The 26,624-nt window shown below is 52.1% G+C and overlaps 1 protein-coding gene across 3 annotated transcripts in view; it reads right to left on the minus strand.

Moving 5' to 3' along the window:
* Window positions 1-26,624, minus strand: part of MPRIP (myosin phosphatase Rho interacting protein) — a 129,844-nt gene that overhangs the window by 76,628 nt on the left and 26,592 nt on the right. For all 3 annotated transcript variants that reach the window (XM_082861039.1, XM_082861040.1, XM_082861038.1), the window contains exons 2-3: window positions 19,222-19,299; window positions 17,249-17,314 (exon numbers count right to left, since the gene is read on the minus strand). In XM_082861039.1, coding sequence (XP_082717165.1) covers window positions 17,249-17,314; window positions 19,222-19,299 — 144 coding nt within the window. The remainder of the gene's footprint in view (window positions 1-17,248; window positions 17,315-19,221; window positions 19,300-26,624) is intronic.

Here is a 26,624-nt window from a genome sequence, read left to right on the forward strand (position 1 = left end):
GATCCTGGAGGGCAGGACCCTTCCTCATCTTTATTTTTCCAACTCCCAGCCCATCCATGGTGTACAACAAGCAAGCAATGAGTGAATGAATGAATTCAACCTCTCTCCTGGTTTCCTAAGATTCCAGGAAGTCATCAGGAAAACATGTGGCGTGGGGAGAAGGAAAACACGATAGTGTATGAGGCCCTGGAATAAGGACAGGCCCAAGCCCCAGATCCCCTGACGGTCTTTCTCAAGGCAGCCAGAATATCAGTTACAGAGCCTGCCCAGCCCATGACAACAAGGGTCTTATTGTTGGTACAAGTAGGTGACTGGGCCCAGTCAGTCAAGGGCCTTATTCACCAGAGGGAGATTAGACAGACTATCTCCCTCTAACTTTTCTGGAACAGCAGTCATCATTAACCCCTGGGTTTCCGACCAGAGAATCAAGAATTTCAACTATCTATGAAAGTATCTCTTCCTCATAAAAGGTGCTGAAGCAAATTATAGATTGAACACAATTCAGGAGGCAAACACACATACACCCGCAGCAGGCAGGTGTACATTCACTCTCAAGCACGCCACACACATCCCACTAGGCACACATGAAGAGCTATGCAGACCCAGGGTAACAACTGACCCACACAGGACAAATCAAGGAGAGAACAGAAGGGAACAGCAGCCTAGAAACAGAGGAGTGGGGCAGGCAGGAGGGAGTGCCCACACACATGCCCTCTGTGCAGACCGATTCCTGAAATGCGTGAGGGGGTCTCCAGTCAAACGCTGCCACAATCACACAGTGACACGTTTGAGTTGCTGATAAAACCCGAATCAAAATGACCACAGAGAAGCTTTAAAAGGCATAAACTCTCAAAGACGAAAAACTGGAGAGGAGATAGCAGCAGATGTGGGATAGTAAATAAATTTTGAAACTTGGGAAGTGGGTGTGCATACACGGAGAGTGACCAGGTAAAGCAGAGAAGCTTCCGGAGGGAAACCAGGAGGAGGAGGCTGATGCTGTCCCAGAAGAGCAGCAAGCTCAGGGCCTAGAGGCCCCAGGCACCTCTGACCAAGGAGGCAAGGCCGAGAGCAGGAGGCCTGGCCAGCCCGTTCAAGGAGCAGTGAGACCCTGGCCCAGCCCTCGCCAGCAGCGCCCGGAAGGTACTCTCTGAAAAGGCTCTGGACGTGGGGCAGCAGGCACCACGGCGGGGGGCGGGGGGGGGGGGGGGTGGGGGTTGAAGTTGCCATGGAAGTCTGCATCCTGAAAGTGGAGGTCTCCCTAACACCACGTTCTTCTGCTGCCCACAGGGCTCCCAGGCTGGAGAGCAGAGGATTTGGATCTGGGGACTCGCCAGTTCCCTGCCTGACTGTCCTTCTAAGATGAAGCCAACCAGTCACCCACGTATACCCCGCACACACACAGTCTCGTTCCTAAACACAAACGCACAGCCAAGGGTCACAACTCGGATGAGGAAGCCCAAGACCAGAACAGGCAGAAAGGGACCTAAGAAGAAAGTAAGGCAGACCAGAGACAGAACAGAATTTCAAAATAACTGAAATTATAAGAGAAAGTATCGCATCCATGAAACATGAATAAGATGCTATAAAAAGGGACACACAGAGAACATGAAAATGAGCCCTAAGAAACTAAAAATACGATAGCTGACCTAAGAACCAGAATAAAAATAAGAAAACAGGATAGCTGGGATCAGAAATAGAAGGGTTTATGGCAAGGTTAATGAAATCTCCGACACGACAAAGCCATGCAAAAGGACAATAAAATCAGAGCCTGTCCAAAAGGACCAACAGCCAAATAACAGGAGCTCTGAGAGTAAAGACCAGGGAAAACGAGGCAAAAGAAATTACCACAGGAAAAAAAAATACAAGAAAACTTTCTGGACCAGAAGGACAGAACTTTCCTCATTGAAAGGTACACAGGCTTCTGACTCAATGAAAGAGCCAGAGCCACGCCAAAGCACACCTTCATGAAATTTTAGAACTCAAGGGGTGATGAGAAGCTCCTAAAAGTTTTCAGAGGGAAAATTCCATTCATTTATACAAAGGGTCGGGAATCAGATCCTTTGTACATGAACTCTCAATAGCAATGGTAGAAATTAAAAACAAAGAACAAAGCCTTCAAAATTCCAAGGGAAAATTATTTCCAGCCTGACATCCTACAACCAGTCCAGCTATCAATCGAGAGTGTGGGTAGGAAAGGCATTTTTAGACATGCAAGGTCTCAAAACTTTTTTTCCCTGTGCCCTTCTCAAGAGGCTTTGCCAAATGGAGAAGCAAACCAAAAAAGAAGAGATCCATCTAAGAAACTCAGGAGAAGGAGGAAGGGAACTCCCAAGTCAAGAGCTAAGCAGCGGGCCTGGAGAAGAGCCAAATGGGAACAAGAGGAGAAAAGGCTCCATGAGGGATCTGACCATGGAAAAAAAAAGAGCCACTGACCTAGGGACTTGCCCTCACTAAGAGGAGATTTGTAGTTCTGTCAGAAAGTTTAAAGTTCAATCAAGCTTAGTTAAATACAAATCAAACAAACGAAGGGGGGAGGGCAATTATCAACTGCAAGAGAAATCAAATGTGAAAGGAAACATAGTCATGGTGTACTACACGGCTTGGATACGCACGTTTCTTACAGTGTCATAATAACATAAACACTACTGACTTAACCCTACTGTTTACTGCCCTGCACCTGTGTTGGCAGGATGGGGGAGGACGAGAGAGGGTGTGAGGCAGGCACATGCCCGCACACACTGACGTGAGGGGAGGTGGGGGTGGCAAAGCCAGCAGGCGCAAGAACCAAACCCTACGTGTGGGAAATGAAATCCACAGACACCGCCTTCCGAAACTCAAGAAATGACAGGATACGTGTGTTATTTACAAACACAGAGGTAAGTACTGAAATCCTCCAGCTACAAGAACTGGCAGTGGCCTCCTGCGGGAACAGGCACAGGAGGAAGGAGTGGGGCAGGGTGGTGCGCGTTTCTGCATAACAAGTGTTGAGGCTACAGACTTGACTTTTTAAACTATGTATGTATATCATTGGGCTTCCCTGGTGGCGCAGCGGTTGATAGTCCGCCTGCCGATGCAGGGGACACAGGTTCGTGCCCCGGTCCGGGAAGATCCCACATGCCGCGGAGCGGCTGGGCCCGTGAGCCATGGCCGCTGAGCCTGTGCGTCCGGAGCCTGTGCTCCGCAACGGGAGTAGGCCACAACAGTGAGAGGCCCGCATACCGCAAGAAACAAAAACAAAAACAAAAATAAACTATGTATGTATATTACTAAAAAAAAAAATTAAAGCCCCCATGATGGTTTAAAATTCCCATCTGGCCCATTTTCAGGCTTCACGTATGTCAGGGAGCACAGAGATCCCAGGGTAAATACTGAGCTACTGGTTGGAAACGGACACACACCTTTCAAAAGACTGCTCGCCATCACCCCCACAGGTCCAGGAGGCCGACCCCCAGGGTCTTCAGACAAGTCAGTTAGCTCTGGATGCAACTTCTCTTTAGGGTGTGTTCATATATTATTTCCTCCCTGGGCAAGGCTGTTAGAAATAAACGACTGTTTTTCCTAAGTCAAAAACCTCAAACACGGCCTTCGCTGGAGGAGAGTTCCCGTGTCTCCCAAAGTAATTACGGAAAGATCATTTCTAAGGTTGTGACGGTTTGAACACTGGACTTGGGGTTTAATGTAAAGTTTAAACTAAATAACCAGGTGTGTTCTAGAATCAGGCGAATGCTTTTCTCCCTGATGGGACGCGGCCAACAATCCATGGAAGAAGCCGGCATGGATGAAAATCCTACCGAGCTCGCAGATGTCCACACTATTAAACCACCAGGCTGGCGCTCCACACGGCGACTCTCCCCTCTTCCAACCTCTCAAGCATCCTTTAGGAACCAACGCCCCGTGACCTGGCAAATCGTTAGTGAGTGGATAAGTGAACAAACAAAGCAGGAGTGCTTCCACACCCACTCCTTCTGCAGAGAACTGGCCCTGCCCTGCCCTCCGGGCAGTGGTGGCCGCCCTCACCTGGCCCACACCAGCAGGACAAGGGGTCCCATCTAAGAAGACATCCCAATGTCTGTCAATGTCACCTACATGGGCCTACTTAGACAAAGAAGATAAAATGGCTTGGTACCCCTAAGAGGACACTTTCACCCTGCTTTTCCTGGTTTGGAAAGGCAGGGCTTGTGTTTATTTCAGCAACAGAAGGGCAGATAAGAAGCTGGGCACGGTGACTTGGTCCAGTGGCCAAGGGAAGCCCATGAAGAGAAAGGAAGGCGCATCAGGGAACATTCGAGAATTCCCACCAACAATGTGGGGTCGGGCTGTTTTCCTAACCTCTTCTCACAGAGCAGGAATTGTGTGCTCTTCTCTGTCTCGGACGGAAGCCCCCAAAAGATCAGAAGCCTTGAAGCGTCCTCTCGACACTCACGCCGCACCTCCTACCTCAAGATGGGGTTGGCACCCCAGCCTGTCTTGGGCCTGCTCCCACCTTCCTCCACCGGGTGGGCAGGGAGGCCTGACTGAGAGCCAATTACAGACGCGAGGGTCTGCTGGTGTGGGAATGGGGTGCGTGTCCATCCCTCAGGAGCTCACAGCTCCTGTTCACACGCAACCCTGACTCCAGGCAGTGAGAGCCCCCGCGTGGAGGCGCAGCCGTGTCTCTGAACCTGCTGGAGGGTGACGACAGAGACCCCTCCTGCCCTCTGCGCCTCAGTTTCCTCATCTGTCAAAGGTGAGGGCTGAAGGAGAGGATGCCTTCGAGGACCCTCAACACCACCCAACATCTACCACTCCCCGGCCCCTCAACCACCGGCACCCGAATATGTGGCGGTGCTGGTAGGTCTCCTCCTGAGAAAGCGCTGGAAGGTAGGGCCAGGCGTGTCCTCCACACCAGGCACAAGTCTGGCCTCCACCCAGCAGGGAATTCTTCAGACACTGGTTGCCTTACGGGAGGGACGGAGGAGAAAAGGCTGCCTGGCCCTTTTCTGCCCGTCACAGCCCTGTGCGCTCAGCAGGCGTCAGTACCCATCACACCACGTTAACCAGGCAGAGCTCCGGCACCAAGTGCTGGGAGGGGGATCTGGGCTCGGCTCATAGCACAGGAGCCAGAGCAGCTCCACCCACCAGGCCTCCCATCCACGGCTCAAGGCCAGAAGCCCAGCTCTGCCGGGGGTGGGGAAGAACCTCACCTTGGGCAAGGTTCACCTTGGGCTCTCCCCACAGAACCATTTTCAGGATTAAATGGGAACCCAGTGAGAGCAGCTAGTACAGTGATTGCTGTGATTTTTTTTTTTTAGCTCTGCATTTATCAGAGGCTAGCTGGTTCCAAAAAATGTACATGGCTACGTGGAAGAAGTGAGCCTCGGGCTTCTGCCCCAGTGGCAGCCACCACGCCCTTAGACAGACAGCCTGATGCCACTGATGAGCGTCCGTGTACACGGCCTTTCAGCTGGGGCCTGGGCACCGCAAAGCACTGTCGGGCCCCCAGATCCTCACTGGTCAGCGGGGAGACAGGTACAACGCCCACCAGTGGGTTCAGAGGGAAAAGTGAATCACTCACAGTGGACTTGGACGAACAGCCCAGTGCATCCACCAGGCAGAGGTACAGACAGAAACCCAAAAAGGAAGGTGACCTGAGGAGGGACAGAGAGCAGGTGCAGCAGAAGCTGGCTGGAATCCCGGCCTTGCAATGAGGCCGCAAGGACCCTTCTCCGCTGCTCGAGGACGAGCGTGCTCCCGTGCAGCTGGAGGTGGGCCACAACTGCCAGGGTACAAAGTTCTTCAGCGCCTCCCTCCGCGGTTTGGGGGGTTTCTGTCCCCTCCACCTGCGCTGCCCCATTCCTGCACCTCACGGTCCCACTGGCTGGGTCAGCAATACCACCCTCGTTAGAAGTCACAGAGAACCAGCCTCGCCAACAGGACGACATGGGATTCTCGCTTCCCTCAGCTCGCCCTGCGGGCCACCTCGATGGGAGGGATGCCAGCCGCGCTGGCTGCGGAACCTTCGGCCGGGAGGGCTGTGTCGAGGAGCTGACCCCATAACCTGGGCAACGTCACCTCTCCATCCCCTCATGGGTACAGGGCTGGTCCTTCCCCACGCTGCACCCGTGCCCAGCTCACTCTGGAAACACAGCGCATCTGTGCCGTTGGGGACAACCATGGGTGGGCCCATCATTCTCCTTTTCGTCTTCCATGTACTGCCTTTCTCTGTTCCCATCTCCTGTGCCTGTCTCAAGCCCGGCAGGGACATCCACAAGTACCACCTAATCCTGCCCAGAACTGGAGCTGAGGACAGAAGGAGGGAGGAAGACGAAGTCAAGAGCCAGCCATGCCCACTGTCTCCCCGCCCCATCCCAGGCAAAGCCCTCCAGCCCTAAGACCCGGCCCAGCTCCTCTCTGCTGTGAAACCTTCCAGGCAGAACCAGCTTGTCCTGCTCTGTATCTAGAGCACTCTGCATTAGGTCCCTCTGATCACACCCTTTGTGGCCGCTGAATAATGGCCCCAGAGATATCCACACCCCAATCCCCAGAACCTGGAGTGTGACCTCAGATGTCAGAAGGGACTCTGCAGGTGTGATTAAAGATCCTGAGATGTGGGGATGATCCCACCTTATGCGGGTGGGCTTTACATGTCATCACAAGTGTCCTTTCAGGAGAGAAGCGGGGGAGAACTGACACAGGTGAGGAGAGGTGACGATGCAAGCAGAGAGGCAAGGAAGCGGCCACGAGCCGAAGGGCGCAGGCGGCCCCTGGAATCTGAAAAGGGCGAGACACCACCGTCGCCTGGAGCCGCAGGGATGCTGAGCTGGACTCCTGACCTCCAGGACCGTGGGAGCAAGTCATGCTGTCTTAAAACAGTAGGTCAGTGGCAGTGGTCACGGCAGCCACGGGAGACTAATACACTTACACATTGTATATCATCATCAGAATCCTCTGCCCAGAATGAAGCCACCTTGAGCTCACTTCTGACACTCGAAAGACATCTGTGAATGGTCAGTTCATCAACGTGCACATGCACATGGCCTGGATCAGCCCTTCAGAGTAAGTCATCACATGGTACCAAGTGAGGTACCTTCCTTAAGAAACCCCACCTGCCATCTGTGAGATTCTATGAGTGGAATCATGCCCTGGGTTCAGAGGGCTTTTCCACCAAAAAGAACATCCCCTTCCCTTCCCTGTCCAAGAAAAGATTCTTCCGAAAAAGTGTTGTGGAGGGAAGGAGAGCAGGAGAGATTAAGACACTAACATATTAAGCTGCCTACCCACAATTAATGCCTTAAGTGGATTGGCTTATCAGACTGTTTGTGTTGCCAATTTCCCAGGAAAGTCCAAAGGAAGGAGATGGTCAGGTGGGGAGGGCTGGGTGCACGACAGGGTGCTGAGTGGGGGCAGAGTGAGGAGCCCGAGAAGTCGGGGTGCAGGGGCTATGCCCTGGCGGTCTCTGCAGCCTGGCTTCATGCCGTCCAGCCCTGCATAGGCGCGTGTGGGCACCGTGGGCTCACACGTGGACACACCAGTACCAGTCACTTGGCTTTGTTTCTTGGACTCCAAATGTTTTCTGCTGCTGACTCGCATAAAATGACCCATTTTTTGACAGTTCTCTCCCTGCTGCCACTTAATTAGTTTCCTAACCAATTATTCCCAGCTGCTCACTTTCCTAAAACCCAAAGTCACTCCACTCCTGTCTCTGCATGAGAGCCAGAGCTGCCCAGCCCATTACCACAGACGCTCACCCTCCAGGCCACAGTTGCAGCTGCCACAGAAGTCCCCCCACAGCTCTGAAGACCTCCAACAAGGACACCCACCACTGCCCGGCCTCAGCTGCTATCCCAGCGCAGAGTGAGGGCCACAGAACTCCCTCCCCCAACTCAACAAAACTGCTGCTCCAACCGCCCCCATCACCTCCTCCCATCATTGAAAGAGCTGTGTGCGTGCTGAGGGCCGGACAGGGGAACCAAGTGGACAAGAGGACGTAGAACCTCCAGCAGCCTCCTCTGTTCACAAGTCGTATGTGTCCCCTCAGCAGCTGCGGGCACCCTGGGAGAAGCAGAGAGAAGACCGTGGGTTCTCACTAGGCTCAGGGGCACCAGACACAGGCAGGTAGCTGATCCCTATTCTGCTGTCCTTGACTCAGCACTCAGGCAATTGGGAAGGAAGGAAAGTACATGGGACGGTCCCAGTAACACAGAAAGGCACTCACAGGGCAACCCGGTCACCAAGTCCTCTCACTCTGGTCTGAAAGTCAAAGAAGGAGGATTCCCGGGGGGCGGCCTTCTTAAACGTTTACGACAAAGACTCAAGCGCAGAGTCAAGGAGGACAGCAGACCGATTCCCCACTCGGTCAGCCAACAGGTGCAGAGCTTCTCCCACAGCCGCGTGTATTATGTAAGGTCCCACCTATGCAGGCAAATAGCAGCCTCTGCCTCGAGGTGCTCACTGCCCTGTAGAGGGAGACCCACACAGAAACACGCGCCCTGGGGACAAGGGACAGAGGAAGGAGATCGGTCTGACCTGGACCCACCTGGGAGTGGTGCCTGTGTCTTCTCCTGGTTCTTGTGAATGATTCAGGGTTACCTGTAGAGCCTTCCTAGCCCACCTGGCAGGTATGTATTTGCTCCCTTCTACCTGACCCTCTGTAGCCACTCATTCCCATGTGTTCTTCTCTAACTTCTTTCCTCTACAAGGCTCAGGCCACCAGGTGACAGACCCTAACACTGAAAGCACAGAACATCTGCCCTGCCCCAGACTCAGGCCCCCCGTGCTAACAGTTAGCCCTTCCCTTTGGGACGAGGCGACCAGGAACCTGACTGCTTGCCCCACACCTACTGATTGAGCCCCTCCTCGCTGGGTTTCCCCAGCCACAAATGGACATCTGGACCAGCTCATCTCTAGAAACCTCTGTTCTTCATCCCAAACAGCCCCATAATTAACTGCTGGTGGCCTCCATCCCCCAGCTGTTCCATACTGAGAAATGTCAGCCAAGTCAGCATGCAGAGTGGTAAATGCCAACAAAAAGCTACCAGAGGCAGAACGCTGCACCTTCCAACAGACACCAGGCTCAGACATCGTAACAAGCCCGTGTCTCCAAGCTCCTCCTCAACTCAGTAGAAAGGAGGGGAGCGCAGGGAAGGACTTAAAGTTTGGCCACCAGTTTGCAGGGAACAACATCTGTACACAGGGATGCTTCATTCTAATGGGTGAAGTCTCCTGCGTCCCAGTGAGTCAAACTTGAGGAAAGAAGGCATGTGACACTTGTGAGTTTCACCGCTAACCCCTGACCTTTTGACAAGAAGGCTCTGCTGTCAGTTGGGAGGGGTTCCCAGTCCCAACTGGGTTCATCTTGCCCTTCCTTGCTCACTCACTGTAACATTTCCAAGTAACTGGAAGTTGACCCAAAGATGCTCTAGGGCAAAGCGGCCTGCAGGAAGCCCAGAGGCAGAGCTCAGGGTCCTCTCTGCACCCACCCCTCATGCTGTCATCCACACCCGCCCCAAGAGACTACATACACCTCCAGCCAAGGAAGCCCTTGCATACATAATACACATTTACAGATTCTATTTTATCCGCAACATACATAAGAGTCATTAAGGAATTAAATGCTACAACATCCCTCCCAAAGAGGTGAAAATGATGTGTAGCTTGTCATGATTAAGTAAAGATAGGGTAAGCCCCCTATCTACAGCCCCCAAGTCTAGAAAATTAAAGCAGGCAGGAGTAAAACACCTCAACACCCTGGAATCACCTTCTAGACAGCCCAGCGGGTGCATGACTCCTGAGCTCTCCCCCAGGCTGAGCCGCTGAGAGTGGAGAGCCACTCTCTGCTTTTCCTCACCAACAACAGCCCCTGCAGAGGCCTCAGAGTTTACCTTGAAAGATGGGTGTTGTTCACACATCCAGCAACACTGGCAAAGCACTTACCACTTCTGCAAATGTTTTTTTAAAAGTTCATTATTTTGGAAAACTAAGTTAATTAAATGGTCGACACAGAAGAGGTGCCTTGCTCATGCAGGCTAGTGGACTGGGCCTTCAGACACCCAGATGATTCTACCTCAGAAGCAGGTCTGTCCAGTCAAGGCATATTCTTCTCTGCAGCTGGGGGGTGGGGTGGGGTGGGGTGGTGGTGAAGGAGGGGTGGGAGTATCCCACAACTTCAACTAAAGTAGCGCCAGACTGTATCAGTTTTAAAACTTGTATTAAGTTTCTGCGCAGAATTCCACTGAAAGACAGAGGTCTCCCAACCTGTCTGTGACAGCACCGGGAGGCCCAGTGGAACGTGGTGCATCTGCAGGGCCCGGGAACAGCTTCTGCTCTGTAACAGCCCGCATCTTGCTCACAGGCTAGCGTAAGGATGAGAACACTTCCAAGTTCAAAGCTATTTTTCAACACTACCAGTTTTACCACGGCAAGCACAGGACTGCAGAAGAGCAGCTGAGCAGAGGAAGGGACAGAAGGAAGCCCAGGTTCACTGTGGGCCCAACACCACCACGAGGTTTCTGTGGAGGGAAATCAGGCAGGGAGGAGGCCCTGCTCAAGGACACTCAGTCAGAAAGAGAGGAACCAGAGTAAAACCCTTAGTTACTGGACCCCAAACCAACGCTCTCTCCCTACACCCTTCAGTTTCCCGGCACCCTGACACAGCAGGCCTGCCTCTGTGCCCTGGAGGCTGAAACTGCGTGGAAAAGTACGAAGGCCGAAGCCAGGCCAAACACATGACGGGTTTAAAAATAAATCTAAAGACATGAGACTAATCCGTAAAACATCAGACGTGGGGAAGCTTCTCCGCAGCTCAGACCGGCACGGAGCTGAGTACTGTTCTGATTTCTACACATCTCTGAACGTACGTCCACACACCCGGACTACAGGCCTGAAGTTAGTTTAGTTCAGCGAGCTGGAAGGCACATGAGAACCTCCTAGAGCTGCACAGACCCGAGGGGTGGGCAGGAGGCCAAGAGCCAGCCTGGCCCTCGGCCAGCGCCACCTCCCACACGGCACGCAGAGCCGCCCATCACTAGACACAGCAGGGGAAGGACCCCGTCATTCTCCCAGAAGGCGTCTCACCAGTTCACAAATCCCAGTTCTGTCACTCATAAGTTGAGTGATGCCACCATCTCTCGGGGCCTCAGTTTCTTCCGTGAAACAGAGTAACAGTATCTGTCAAGCAATACTGATGTGACCATCACGTTAGAGGTCGTGCCTGAAGAACAAACACAGAGCACCGGGCTGAGCATGCGCCCCCTCCCCAACCCTGTGACCAGCAGGACGGTGGCCAAGGCCCCCTCTCTCCTCCTAGAAGACTCCTCTGACTCCCCAGTCATCCACTGCCCTGAAGAGCATGCGCACTGAGGTTGGCTTGGTATTTAACCTCCACGTGTCCACGTGGGTCCCAACAGGCTGTGAGCATCACCGTGAGAGGAACCTTCTTTCGGCCGTGTGTTCTCCCCCCACGGCCCTTTGCTACGGACACAACAGCCACTGCGGTTACCACTGACTCAGACGCATCGGCCTGCCTAGCAAGGGGGAGGAGAGCCAGCGCTTAAAGCAGGGCTTCTCCAATGTCTGTGCTTCTTAAAATCGCAGGAAATGGTTATTTAAACTGTGGCTACCTGGGCCTTGCCCTCAGGAGGTTCTGAGCAGGGGATGCGATGGGGACTCAGCTGCAGAGGAGCGAGAGAACCTCAAAGACAGTCCCCACTGGCAGCAGGGCCAAGGTGAGTCCCTCCCCATGCTCCCCTGGGGCCCAAATTCATTGAGAATGAAGTAGGCAAACGTCCTGGGATCAAAGCAACCTCCAGGACTTGGTCCTACAGGAAGGAAAATGTAAAGGAGCCAGAACCCTACCCTGTTAGCACTCAGCATCCTCTGAAGAGCGTTCAGACCAAGCCCACCACTTCACACGCGAGCACAGACCCCAAGGGTGACTTCTCAGGCTGGAGCGTCTCCTCCTAGGGGGCTGACAAACCCACAGCTGCCCTCGAACAAGGCACCCAAGGGCGAAAAGTGTTCCCCCTGCTATGTGTAGGGATGTGAAGCACACTGAAGCCCTTGCAGCATGGCCCCTGTGAAGGCGCAAAGCTCTGGTCTGTCCTGACTTTCTAGGAATCTCAGGGCAGAGGATGGGGGAGACACCCCACACACCTGCCGTGGAAGCATGGGTACAACCTCTACACGCTTCCCACAAAGGAGAGACCCAGGGTCAGTTTGTTTCAGAGCAGAAAGAGTTCAACAGCATTAGACCTGCCAGAATTTTGTTTTTTTTTTTTTAAATAAGGAGATTCTGGGACTTCCCTGGTGGTCCAGTGGTTAAGACTTCGCACTCCCAATGCAGGGGGCCTGGGTTCAATCCCTGGTCAGGGAACTAGATCCCACATGCCGCAGCTAAGACCCAGCACAACCAAATTAAATAAATAGATAGATAATTTTTTTAATAAAATAAAATAAAGTAAGGAGATTCTGACATATGCTCTGACATGAATGAACCTTGAGGACATTATGCTAAGTGAAATACGCCAGACACAGAAGGACAAATACCATATGACCCCACTTACAGGAGGTCCCTAGAGTCCTCAAATCCGTAGAGGCAGGAAGCAGAAGGGTATGTGGTGGGGGCTGGGGGAGGGATGGGGAGTGAGGGCTTAACGGGGACAGAGTTTCAGCCTAGAAGATGGAAGGGGTTCTAGAGAGGGATGGTGGTGATGGCTGCACAACAATGTGAACGTGCTTAATGCCACTGAACTATAATCTTAAAAATGGCTAGGGCTTCCCTGGTGGCACAGTGGTTGAGAGTCCGCCTATCGATGCAGGGGACGCAGGTTCGTGCCCCGGTCCAGGAGGATCCCACGTGCCGTGGAGCGGCTGGGCCCGTGAGCCATGACCGCTGGGCCTGCGCGTCCGGAGCCTGTGCTCTGCAGCGGGAGAGGCCACAGCAGTGAGAGGCCCGCATACCGCAAAAAACAAAACAAAACAAAAATGGCTAAAATGGTAAATTTTGTTGCACATATTTTACCACAGTTTAAAAGCAAACAACAACAACAAAACATGTTTTTGCCTGGCTTCCAGGAGAAAAAGGAAGAGAAGACGAAATCAAGAGACAAGGCTGCCAGAGCTCATCGGACACAGTCCGCCCCGGAGCCCCAGAGCCTCACAGCCCAGCGGCTCCACCTGAAACTCGGGGCCCTGGATCCCCCTCTGGATGAGGAGCTTCTTCAGGAAAGCCTTCTAGTGACCCCAGCACCTTAGCTTTACATCAGTCCCCAAAAGCTCAAGGAAAGTGGCAGAATTTGGTAAACAAACAGGCAGAGCACAGAGGGAGAAACAAAAGCAGAGGAGAGAGAGAGGCAGCAGCCTGGGTTTCTAGATTCTTCACTCTGTCCACTCCTGAAGAAACAGAGGCGCAGCCAAACTATTCAGGCTCCCACTTGTCTGTGAGGCTGCCCTGAGCCCACCTCACCTCGGCCTGCGTTTGAGATTTTTTTTTTCCTTTTTTGGGCAATTTGCCTCTCCTCCACACCCAACGGTTACAGGGTATGTGGGTGTATCGAGAAAGAAATTTCCCAAAAAAGGAAAAGTGACTCCCGGAGGTTAGTCCCATCTCAGAGCTGCCTGGAAGAGAAGGCAACAGTCACCCCTGGAGCCAGACTAGCCTGAGGCCCCAGACCCAGCAGAAGAGCCCACGCAGGAGGGCCCCTCGATACAGCCCTCCAGGCAGGCGCTGACCCGGGGACTGCAGCCCTCCTCCTCCGGGCCTCCTGGCCACCACGATGCCCCTCTGGGTCCCCACCCTATGCTCTGGAGCGCATTCTCCCTTCTGCTGAGGAACCGCTAAGAGCTTCGATGCAAAACGCACCTAATCCCTCTCCCAGGAGCACCCAGGTCCCACCTCCTCCCCATGCTGAAACAGAAATCCTGCAGCAACGCATTTACAAAGTTGATTATTTCGACTCAACAAATATTTACGAGGTCTGTGCTACCCAAACCCCAGGTCAGATAATACGAAGGTACCAAAAACGTATCCAAAAACTATCGGGGGCCCAGCACTGAAGAAAAAAGGTACCATCCGGTAGGTAAGATAACATTTAAGCAAATGAAAACAAATAGTAATACTGTATAAAAGTCCAAATAACAATTTGAAACAGATTGTCACTAAGTGTTAAGGTCCCAGCCATAAAACGCTAATTTATTACATGCAATAGATTCGCTGGGGAGGGATGGGGCGGGTGGGGGAAGGGGGAGAGCTAAAGCTAAACTTGGCAGCAGTGGCACGATCAGCAGTGGCTACCGGCTGCTCAGAGCTGCTGCTCTTGGAGACCAACACCAAGATGGGCCTATTATACAGGTACAGAGGTCTGAACTGCCCTGAGCTGCCACAGGAAGCGTTGCCTATCCACTCCCCGGCAGAGAGCCACACAAGCAGTTCTGCTGGCCCTGTGGTCGTCTGATGTGCAAGAACACCCCACAGAAACCCCTCCCCACCAGGAACAGGCCCATTCCTATTCCAGGCGCAGCACGCACCATCCCAGCCAGCAGGCTAACCCTGCCCATCACCTCCCTCACTCCCAGGAAATCTGAGGGGTAGGGCCTTCTGAACCTTTTAAGAACCGGGATGATAGCAAGTCAAACAATTAAAAAAAAAAAGTAAGCCACGGACCAGGTCACACAGGGTCTCTCAGCCCAGCACTGTGGACTTGGGGCCGGATCACCTTCTGCTGTGGGGCCATCCTGGGCATCACACTCTGTTTCGCAGCACCCTGGCCTCCACCCACTAGACGCCAATAGCACCTCTGCACCCTCGTGCAGCTGTGAGACTCAAACATGACTCCAGACATTGCCGGGCAGCCCCGGGAGGCACAAGGTGCCCAGTTGAGGACCACGTCTCCACTTCTAGGTACTCAGAGAGGAAAATTCTGGCACGGCTGGAACTTGGTTCACACACAAGTCTGCATGCATGGTGTTCTGCTCCAGGTGGAGGCGGGAGTCTAGGCTTCAGGAAAACTGGCCTCTGGGTTGGGGGGCGGCCACGAAGAACAAGGCCTGACGCAGACCACGGGGTGGGAGAGGCCGCTCCAGCCCCACAAGGAGGAGCCCACCCGCAAGCCCCCACGGCAACGGCCGCCAACGCCGACCACCGGGCAGCCGGCACCTGACCGTCCCTCAGCAGCCTCCTCGCGCACACGGCCCGGAGGCTTCCTCAGAACTTCCCCCACGGGGCCTTCCTAACGCAACAGGGAAAACCACGCCGCTCTAAAGGTATTTCAACACAACTGCTACTCTTTCCTGTCACTCACAGAAATGATGCCCCTTCACCTCGGGAGGGCCGTGTCCCTGCACTGCAGTCTGGGCCACAGAGCAGCACCGGTCAGTCTCCTCATCCCCACGGGGATCTGCCAGAGTGACCTGAGCCCATCCCCCCACTCTGGGCACCCCGAACACCCTCTCCGCAGCCCCGGTTTTCCCCGCTTCCTTCTTCTCCATGGCTGGCACGTCCCACCTCCGCCCGAGCAGCACAGGATGGGCAGGTTGTGGGGAGACCGGAAGGCACGGCCGGGTGTCGCCCACGGCTCACAGTCCCAGTCGTGCAGGAGCAGCTCTCGGACCAGCGTGTGCTGTGCATTTGTGCCCAGCAGCCGCCCTCATGCTCGTGCAGCTGAAGAGAACCATGGACTATACCGGACTCCAGCTGGACCTAAAGAAAGATTTCCTGACGAGAAGAATCAGCCTCCAAGCCGAGTCCAGAAAATTCTGTTTTTTGGGCTGGTTCATGGCCCGGCCCAGCCTGGATGTCATCCAGTGACCTCCAAGGCCCCTTCTCTATGGTTAGTCTTTGCGCGACTTAACAGCAGTCAGACAGGCACAGGGAGGACGAAGTAAACCTCCAGGCAGGTCGGAGCCCACCTCCCGCCCCAGGGCGCCTGCTGACATGACGGTCAAGTCAGGAGAACACAGAGGGCAGTGCTGAGTCACCAAAGGAAATGAGTGTCCAGGTGAATCCGCCCCACTGCTCCTGCCTCTAGTAAATTCTACCACCACCGGTGGTACCAACCCAGTCGCCTCGAACTACTCTGGACCACAGATGTTTCCACGGCAAAAACCCTCTGTGGACCACCCACGTTGTACAAATATGCTCATCAGAAAGAATGAAAAAGAAGAAAATTCTTTTTCTGAAGGAACCAATGAGGCAAAATAGCCAACACAGAACTAGGTATCATACCTATTAACTCCCATTCCTAGATATCATACCCATTAACCTGTCCCACAAACAAAATGGAAAACGCATCACAAAGATTAAGACCCCACATGGAAACGGAAACACCGATGGCCTGGTCACGTATCAGCTGTGATAACCACCGAACATCCAAGTGTCCCAACAGACTACAAGGTGCTGTGCTCACACTTCCAGAACCCTGCTCTCACCCCTGCAGCAAGGAAATGAACTCTGAAAGGGGTGGGGTCAACCTGTCTTACACGGTGTGAACAGATGTTCTTGGACAGTCCCAGTTTAACAATGCTGCCCACACAAAGGTACGCACGCACACACACACACACACACACACACACACACACACACACGCCAATGGAACAGGAAAAGGCACTCAAAGCTTCCACCTTCAATCCTTTATAAAGCTTGGAACTCAGTCATACTTTAGATTAGTTAGGACAGACTGATCTCCTTTAGAAAACAGTCAGGAGACAAAATGGGTGGGAAAAGAAAAGCCAGAATATTCTACCTGGTTGGTAAATACTCATCCAGCCCAGGAAACAAATCAGGTGGGTGACAGGACAGGATGGAGCCCGTACACCCTGGCTAAGTGACCAGAACACTAACCCTGTGGCCAGGAGACCTCTGAACATCAAATACGATGAGCGACACCAATTCCAGCAACGGACCTGAGAGGAGCCCTGCACTACGCACGGATCCGCGGGGGTCAGCTGGCACCCACCCACCCAGGGCGGCCGCACCTGCTCCCGCGGGCCCGCAACCTCCTCCGCTTCTCTCTAACCAGGCGCTCCTACCACCCTGAACAGAAGTACTTCCTCCCTCACCGTGACTCTCACCCGTGGCCACTGAAGGTGCCTCGAGGCAAAGGTCGGGGCTGTGAGGGCTGCTGCAACCAGCTGCCACACGGGCTTCCACATCTCCAGCCTCCCGAGCAGAAGCCGAAGCAAGAGCACACAGCTGCCACAAGGCCGACACCACCGCGACAAAGGGGCCTGGCGAAGGCCGGGGCAGGAGAGGGGAGGGGCGGAGGAGGACACTCACCATCTCATCCAGGGCGTAGCGCAAGAGGCCGTGCTCGTAGAGGATGAAGAACCGGCGCTGCCATTTCTGCAACGGAACACAGAGGGTGTCGGGAGGGCTCTGGCCCGTCTCCACTTGCCGAGCCCCTGCGCCTGACAAGCCTGCCTCTGAGGCACGCTGGCTGCACAGCTTCCATTTCTGGGGCCCAGGGGTAGAAGAACAGTGCCTCGTCAGCCAGGATTGGGCCAGTGGAGAGGCCCAAACCACCCAGTGTGTTCCCAATCACTGAGATTTTAAAAGATGCCTGATCTAGTTTAATCTGCAAGCTCCTCAGAAAAAGGAGCAGAGGCAATGTCTGGGTCACCTTTTTGTATTCTTTATGTACCCAGCACAGAGCTCATTACTAATAACTGTCAATATTAATCTGATGAATTACCTGACATGATATGGGATAACCTGAGAATGCCAAGCACTGATTCCCCACTTTTGAAAAAATCTGGAAAAATGGTATAAAAGGGTTGTTCCAGTGACCCACAGGGAGGTTGAAAAAGGGAAAAAGCCAGCCGGGCACCAGTATTCACCGAAGGGGACAGAAGTAACAAAAATCAAAACTGAGGAGGGAGGCCAGTGGGAACAACTCTGACGTCCAGGGAGGGAGTGACCGGCAAAGGGTGCCCCTGCCCCCTCGCTGCCCTCCACCCAAAGGCTAGGCCACCAGGGGCTGATGGAGGTCCAATGGCACTGACAGTGGAATGGAAAGGCCCTTCCTTTTTGTGGGGGGGAAATGTCTAGAACGTGAGACTGCTGGTCCCCAAATCCCAAAAATCATCATGAAGATCCGTGACCTATTTTCAACATTTCCAAAAGCCCAACAAAATTCATACTTTTACTGGCAATAAGGCCACAAGAACTAACTAAAATATCATGTCTCTTTGCTTTGGGCCAGAATTATATCATTTGTAATAATGATTTTCCCATCAGAAGCTGAAAATGGCAATTCTGTATGACCTAAATACAAAAGAGGAAAGAGGGCTGTTCCCTGGTTACTGCAGCCACTGGAACACAGTCGCTCTGGCTGTCCTCACGCCTGGGTGGCAGGAACAGGGCACTCACGTGGCCTTGCAAAGAGGACCTATAGAGGCTGGGCCACCTGGACTCTTCCCAGGAAATATTTCCAAGGCTCCTATTTGTTGTTTTTAAAATTAAAACCCATTCTGGAAGGAAGCCCAAGGACCCCAGATACAAAGCAAGTTCTGTGGGGTACCAAGGCCCCACCCCAGAGTGTAACATTCAGGCTGGGGGCAGCAGAGACCCAGAGGCAGGGCAGAGGCCCTGGGGAAGGGGGCAGGCGGCAGTACCTGGAGGAAAGCGTGTGGAAAAAGAAAGCATGTTTTAATTGGAGTCAAATCCAAAGGGGCTCCCTGACAGAGGAACAAGCCACTGACCCGGGACGATTCTGGTTTGACCATCTCGCTGCTCCAGCTGAGACCTGGCCAAGCAGTAGCCTGTGTCCAGCAGGACCCACCCGGGGCTGGGTGCCCAGGAGAGATGGGACGCAAGCAAAGTTGGCCCTTAAGGCCTGCCTCCCCTCACTCCTGCTCATCTGCTGAGCTCCCAGCTGGGGAGGAAGGGAGGGGAAAGGGGGGCGGCTACAGGAAGCAGAACATTGGCCCTGAAAGAACTCGGACCCTAATTAGCATAATGCAAATGTGCGCTGAACTGCCCTTCGGTCTTTTCCATTTAACTGTTTCTAGAGTGGAGCTGACCCACAAAACAGGTAGCACCATGCGAGTGCATCTCTTTTGAATGGAGAGCGAGGCATAATAACTACTAGGACCTGCAAGTTCACCAAATAGGTAGGGGTTCCCTGCTGATCCGCCATCCCAGGATCCACCATTCAACCCCCATCTCCGTCCTCCACTCGGTCAATCTGCCTTAGGTGGGCCCCTCTCTTGGTGAATTCTCCACCCAAGAATTCACTCTGATGCCCTTACCCGAGATCGGTGCACTGGGTTATCAAAGTCAGTCCCATCTGGAGCCAGGAGCAGCCAGCCACCATAAATGGGTTTTGCCTGGAGGAGAAAAAGGAGGGCAGGTCATCAGTGGCCTTGGACAGTTTCAACGGTCAAGTTAATGACAAGCTGACAAGCGCTCGCTGGAAAAAGAATCCACCTCTGCTCCACACACTCCATGCATCCCATTCCCCAGCCCCAGGCCAAGTTGCCAAGAGAGATGTTGGAGAGCCTCCTGGCAGGTCTGTAGCATCTGCTGTGGGGAGAAGAATGCAAACCCAGCAGGAGTCTGAAACACCGGAGAATATAGGAACTCCTAAGAAACAGATACCTCCCCTCAAGTTTCTTATCAAGCCACCAGGATCAGGGGAAAATGGCATTTTCTTCATAACCATGCGAGTGCCAATATGTGCAGGCACTAGGGATATCATGTGACCAGCACAGTCAAAGCCCCTCATCCTGATGGTACAGAACAGGGCCTGGGAGCAGAGACACTGCTTTAGCGATCATCATTAGCACTGGCCAAAGAATCACCAACTCGCTGGTGGTAGGACCCTGGGCTGAAAACCCTTCGAGTTTCTATCTTCCCGTTTGAAAGGTGAGAGTGATGATAATTATATCTACACCTCATGAATCTTATGTGAGGACTGAAGAGACAATCCAAGTAAAACACAGCCCAGCACAGGAATGCAATACAGTGCGGCTACTGGGGAAGAGTCTGGCAGTTCCTCAACAGGTTAAACTCAGAAATCCCTATGACCCAGAATTCCACTCCTAGGTATATACAACCCCAAGAAAACTGGAAGCAGGTGCTCAAGTAAAAACTTGGACATGACCGTTCACAGCAGCACTATACACAATAGCCGGAAGGTAGAAACAACCCCAATGTCCATAGCAGATGAATGGATAAAGAAAATGTGGTCCATCCAAACAATGTAACGTCATTCAGAAATAAAAAGGCATGAAGTACTGACACGCTACAACATGGTTGAACCTTTCACTTAAAGACGTTATGCTTTAAGTGAAAGAAGACAGACACAAAAGACCACAAACTGCATGATTCCAGTTATATGAAAGGTCCAAAATAAGGAACTCCACAGAAGCAGAAAGCAGATGAGAGGTAGCCAGGATGTGGAGGGAGCAGGAAATGGGGAGTGGCTGCTAACAGGTATGGGGTTTCTTTGGGGGTGATGAAAATGTTCTGGAATTAGACAGTGGAGTCAGCTGCATGAACTTGTGAGTACGCTAAAAATTACTAAATCGTATGCTTTAAACGAGTGAATTTTGGGACTTCCCTTGTGGTCCAGTGGGTAAGACTCCACACTCCCAATGCAGGGGGGCCAGGTTCGATCCCTGGTCAGGGCACTAGATCCCACATGCCTGCCACAACTAGGAGTCCACGTGCTGCAACTAAGACCCGGAGCAGCCAAAATAAGCAAGTAAGTAAATAAATATCTTTTAAAGAGTGAATTTTATGGTATATGAATTATCTCAAAAATTGCATGAGAAAAAATAAACCTGAGCACAGCGTGTGGCCTAAAATACTTAATAAATGCTGGCTATTTTTATATTTTTTATATCCAAAGCGTCCCCCTGGCCCCCCAGATACTGGCAGTAGGAGTTCAACAGGAGCTAAAAGATAAAGACAGACACTCAAGACTCCACCTCCCTTTTTTTAGCCATACCCAGCTCCTGAGAAAGGGCTGGGAAAGGCACAACCAGGCCAATGTGTCCACTGCCCTTTGGAGGGCAGCAACACAAATTAAAGCCCAAACCCTCTGCCTGCTATTTACACACATAGACTATCTCCGGGTAAGCCCTAGGGGTCCTCTTAGCATGCTTTTTATTCAACATTTCCAAACTGGGAGGCCCTGTCACACCACCTCATTTTGAAAAGCTGTGTAGTCTGTGACTCACAGAGGGAAGGTCACTTGCCAGAGGTCACAGAGCATGGGGGGTGAGCCTCTTTTCTTGGCTTCTGCAGGGTCCTCAGGCCCCCAGGGGAAGCACTGGCTTTTCCCTGTGAACAAAAAGAAGGGCTTCGGGCAAGGGGTATGGAGTCGGCTGAAGGAAAGAAGCAAGACTGGCGTTGATGAAACATGGGGGGGCTTCCCTGGTGGCGCAGTGGTTAAGAATCCGCCTGCCAGCACAGGGGACACGGGTTCGAGCCCTGGTCCGGGAAGATCCCACGTGCCACGGAGCAACTAAGCCCGTGCGCCACAACTACTGAGCCCACATGCCACAACTACTGAAGCCCGCACGCCTAGAGCCCGTGCTCCACAACAAAGAAAAGCCACAGCAGTGAGAAGCCTGCGCGCCGCAAAGAAGAGTAGCCCCCGTACCCTGCGATTAGAGAAAGCCCACACGCAGCAATGAAGACCCAACACCGCCATAAATAAATAAACAAATTAATTTTTTAAAAAAGATATACTAATGTCTATAGGCAGGAAAAAACATTAAAAAAAGAAAAGAAAGCAAGCAACAGGGGAGTGGGTGCTGGCAGGGGACCAAGAGTTAGAGGGACATGACTCAGAAGGACCATGGGGTGTGTGGAATGAAATGCTGCCTGGGAAAGCAGAAGCAAAGAGAATAGAGGTCTGTTTTCTCAGCAAACACCAGCGGCACCCAGCCATCCCCCAGGCATGTGAGCACACTTGGCCTCTCTCTGCACACAGGACGGAGAGGTCTGTGCTGGGGGACGACCCCATGTGTACCCCGGCCAGGTGACTCCCCCACATGGCCGCTGGGCCTGCAGTTCCCTGACCTGTAAAATCAAGAGGTTAGACCCCAAGGCCGTGTCTCCTCCCTTTCTGTCTGGCTTTGATCGTACATCACCCTCCTCATTTCTGGCTGCAGGGCTTTGGGGCGACTTCACATTATCAGCTACACCTACCTGCCCTTTCCTCAAAAGGGGCAGTGGGAGACCTGCGACTGGCACAAGTCCTTCAGAACCTGGCCCGAAATCAGCATCGTTATTCGCTCAACAACCATGTACTCGGGGAGCCTGCCAGCATCCACCTCACTTGGCCAAGACTTCCATATACGGATCACCCCAAAGGGGACCCATCTCAGGTGGGCAGGTCGTCCTAAAAGGTGGGAAGGCTGGGCCAGTAGAGGGCACAGGGCAAGAAACAAGTGCTCTAGCAGCCTGGGAAGTGGGTGACGTTCCACAAGAGCATTTACCAAGGCAAATCCATAGTGACAGAAGGCAGATGGGGGTTGCCCAGGGCAGAGGGGATGGAAGGATTGTGGGGAGTGACAGCTACAGGGTTTCTTTTGGGGATGATGAAAGCATTCTAAAATTGATTGTGATGACAGTTGCACATCTCTGGGAGTATACTAAAACCATCAAATTGTACACTTTAAGTAGGTCAATTGTATATGGTATGTGAAGAATTATCTCAATAAAGCTGTTTAAAAAAAAACATTTACAAAGGCCTATATAAGGCAGTGGGGAAGCAGAGATAAATAAGAAACTGCTCCTACCTTCATGGGTTCACAGTCCACAGGAAATGTAAACTAATGAGTCCTTCTCCCAAAGCCAAGAAAAGCCAAGTCTAAGCTAAGAAAGCCAAGTCTAGGGAAGCGGGGGGGAGGGTTGGGGGGGCAGGGATTCACTACGTAAGTTTTCAAGTGACTCTGTGCTCTGCGCACCCCCCCCCCCCAGCCAGATTTGGGAAACTTCAGTCAAAGAGACAGGGACAAAAGTTTCCAAGGACAATGAGCTGGTCCCCTGGTTTGTAGCAAGCGAGCTAGAACATACTAGACAGCATCCAGAGGGAAGCCCAAGGCAGCAGCTCAGGTCTGCTGGGGCCGGGAGTGGGGCAAAGGGCTAACAGGGCAGACTTGGCGTCCACAGCTGGGTGACAACGAGAACCTCCAGATGTCCAGTGCGCAACGCTAGGGTCGTCAGGGGACAGGAAGATACCTGCCACCCTGCACTGCCATCCAAGCAAGCAAACAAACAGGGAACAACCAACCTGTGAGAAGGAGGGTGGCCTGGGGTGGAGAGGACTCGCTGGCACGGGCACAGCTAAAGTGAAGACAGAGGCAGGAGCCCGTCCACCAGTGCCGCGCGGCTTGGCTGCCGCCCTCCTTCAACTCATCAGCGCCTGGAACCCCGTCCACAGGCCTGGAGAGCCACACACCAGGATACCCCGCTCTCTCAGGTAACCCCACAGGCATGGAAGGGCGCCCCAGAGGTGCTGCTGCTCCCACTATTTCTCAGACTGTCTAAAAATGGCAACAGCAGACCCAGCCATGCCAGTGAGTCCAGAAACACCCACCATAGCCTCTGTCCCCATGGGAGAGGCTCACAAGCAGACAGAGGTTTTGTAGGGCAGCATTCCTCCCTCTCTTGCCTCATCTTTTCTGGGGTGGGGCGGGGCCTCTGACAGGACCGAAGGCACCCTCTTCCTGGGAGCCCCCCAAAAACCTGACGTACGAACTGTGGCAACCCCAAAGGCGGCTGGCACAGGAAGTGGGCTCTAGAAACTCTTAATGGTATGTAGTTCTGCTGCTGTTTTCTGGCTGGGCAGCTGGGGTTTTACTTTAAGGGGCAGCGGGAAAAGGAGAAGCAGGTAACTCTTGTCAACACTGAGGACCCAAAAGATGGGACTGAGTTCTGTTTCAGGCAGGCCACCTGGGAAGAAGCACCAGACCTGTGCAGAAGTCACCACCTGAGAGCACCCGCTGAGCCTCTTCCCTTCCGATTAAACTGAGCCATGCCCTGCAAACCCAATAAACCAGAGGCTACGCTTCCGGCTGATCTCTGGGAAGAGACTGCTGGTGGCCTAGGCATTCTCCTCAGCTCAAAGCCCTTCTGAAAATGGTCACTGGAAATTTCTGCTTCAAGATAGGGTAGATGTAAATGTTCCCTATGCCTCCCACTAAGTACAAATAAAACCCTGGACACTGTATATAAGACAAACCTAAGAAGACTCGAAAAGATGGAGAGTAGAAGGCAGAGGGGCTGGGAACCTCGAGACCCAAGGAACCATACAGAGGTGTACGCCCTGGATTTCTTTCTGCCTCACTGTCCCAGACTGGAGTCTGGAGGAGGGGCAACTTGGAAGTGCCAACGGGCGCAGACCAAAAACACAGAAGCCCCAGTAAAGGCCCTATCTGGCTGAAGAACCGGGGAAGAACAACTTGGCAAGACAGAGAACTCTTAGACAATAACTGTCCTACTCCAGCCGGACACCAAAGAACAGAGAGCCACACCCTCACCCCCACCAGCAGAAGCCAGACTTCCCTTTGCCGGCCAAGAGGCGCCCCAGCACCCCTACCAGGGAGGTGTCAGGCAGTCAGGCAGGGAGCTGGGACTTTCAGCCCCACCCAGCAGTAACAGGTCTCCTCCCTCTCCCTCCTGGTACAACGTCAGAGGAGGACACCTGGGGAGCTGAACCCCACACCCTGCGTCAGTAACAAGGGATCTTCTGCCTCAAGTATCAATGGAGCCCAAGTGAGGAGCCAGATTTCTACCTCCACCTAAAAGTAAAAGGCAGCAGCCCTGCTTCCCCTGCTGCAGCAGTGTTAGAAAAAGCCGACTGAAAGAGAAGGAAGGGTCAAACACAACCTGGAGTCACCTAATGTGACATAAAAATGTCCAGATTTCAGTTGAACAATCACCATGATACCAAGAACCAGGAAGGTTGCAAACTGAATGAACGAAGACAGATGCCAACACCGAGGTGACAGGCATGTCACAGTTATCTGATGAAGATTTAAAACAGCCATGCTAAATGGTTCAACAAGAAATTATGAACATGCTTGGAATAAACAAAAAACACAGATAGCCTGAGCAAAGAAACAGAAGCTATAAGAGCCATACGGAAATTCTGAAACTGAAAAATACAATAACTGAAATTAAAAGTTCAATGGATGGGCTCAACAGCAGAATGATGGGAACCATGGAATGAATCAGTGAGCTGGAATACAAAAGCACAGAAATTACCCAATCAAGTAACAGAGAGAAAACAGACTGAAAAAAATAAATAAGAGAAGAACGGAGTCTCAGGGACCTGTGGGACTATAACAAAAGATCTAACATTTGTGTCATCAGAGTCCTGGAAGGAAAGAAGGGTAGGGTACAAATATACTCAGAGAGAGAATAACTGAAAACTTCCCAAACTTGGCAAGAATGGTAACCTATGAATTCAAGAAGCTGAGTGAACTCCAAAGGATAAATCCAAAAAAATCCACACCGAGACACATTAAAACAAATTTCTGAAAACTAAAGCCCAAGAAAAAATCTTGAAAGTAACCAGAGAAAAACAACAGGTTTTGGATAGGAGAAACCAAATATAATGATTTGGGCTTAACCACAAAGGCCAGAGGGAAGTAGCACAGTACTTTTCAGGTCTTAACCACAAAGGCCAGAGGGAAGTAGCACAGTACTTTTCAGGTGCTAAAAGAAAACAACTGTCAACCCAGAATCCTGTAACCAATAAAAATAACTTTCAGGAACAAAAGGGAAATCAAGATATTCTCAGATGAAGGAAAACTAAGAGAAATAGTTAGCAGACCTACATTTACAAAATGGTTACAGGAAGTTCTCTAAACAGAAAGGAAATGATAAAAGAAGGAAACCTGGATCATCATAAAGGAAGCAGGAAACACAGTAAGCAAAACTACCTGTAACCAGGCTTTCCTTGAGTTTTCTAGATTATGCTTGATGAACAAAGCAAAAATTATAACACTATCTAATGTGGTTCTGAATCATGTAGAGGAAATATTTAAGACACTTACATAGGGAATGGTAAAAGGAGGTAAAGGGAGGTACTCCCTTTACTTGAACTGGTAAAATGACACCACCAACAGAGCGTGGTAAGTTATGTATATACAATGAAACTCCTAGAGCAGGCACTAAAAAAAATCTACACTGAAGAAATCACCATAGATAAATCTTGAAATTTATCGTAAAAAAAAAAAAGAAATTCTAAAAAAACCCAAAAAGATCAAGCAGGAAGAGAAATAAAAATCAAAGAGGGGTTTCCCTGGTGGCACAGTGGTTAAGAATCCGCCTGCCAATGCAGGGGACATGGGTTCGAGCCCTGGTCCAGGAAGATACCACAGAGCAACTAAGCCCATGCGCCACTACTACTGAGCCTGCGCGCGAGAACCCATAAGCCACAACTACTGAGCCCATGTGCCACAACTACTGAAGCCCATGTGCCTAGAGCCCATGCTCTGCAACAAGAGAAGTCACCGCAGTGAGAAGCCCGCACACCACAACGAAGAGTAGCACCCACTTGCCCCCACTAGAGAAAGCCCTCGTGTAGCAATGAAGACCCAATGCAGCCAAAAATAAATAAATAAATTTATTAAAAAAAAAAAAAGATAACGAAGGACTATTACAAACAATTCTACAAACTTTAACTTGA

This window comes from Leucopleurus acutus (genome assembly GCF_964270905.1).
Source record: "Leucopleurus acutus genome assembly, chromosome: 19".
In the NCBI taxonomy this organism is placed as follows: Eukaryota; Metazoa; Chordata; class Mammalia; order Artiodactyla; family Delphinidae; genus Leucopleurus; species Leucopleurus acutus.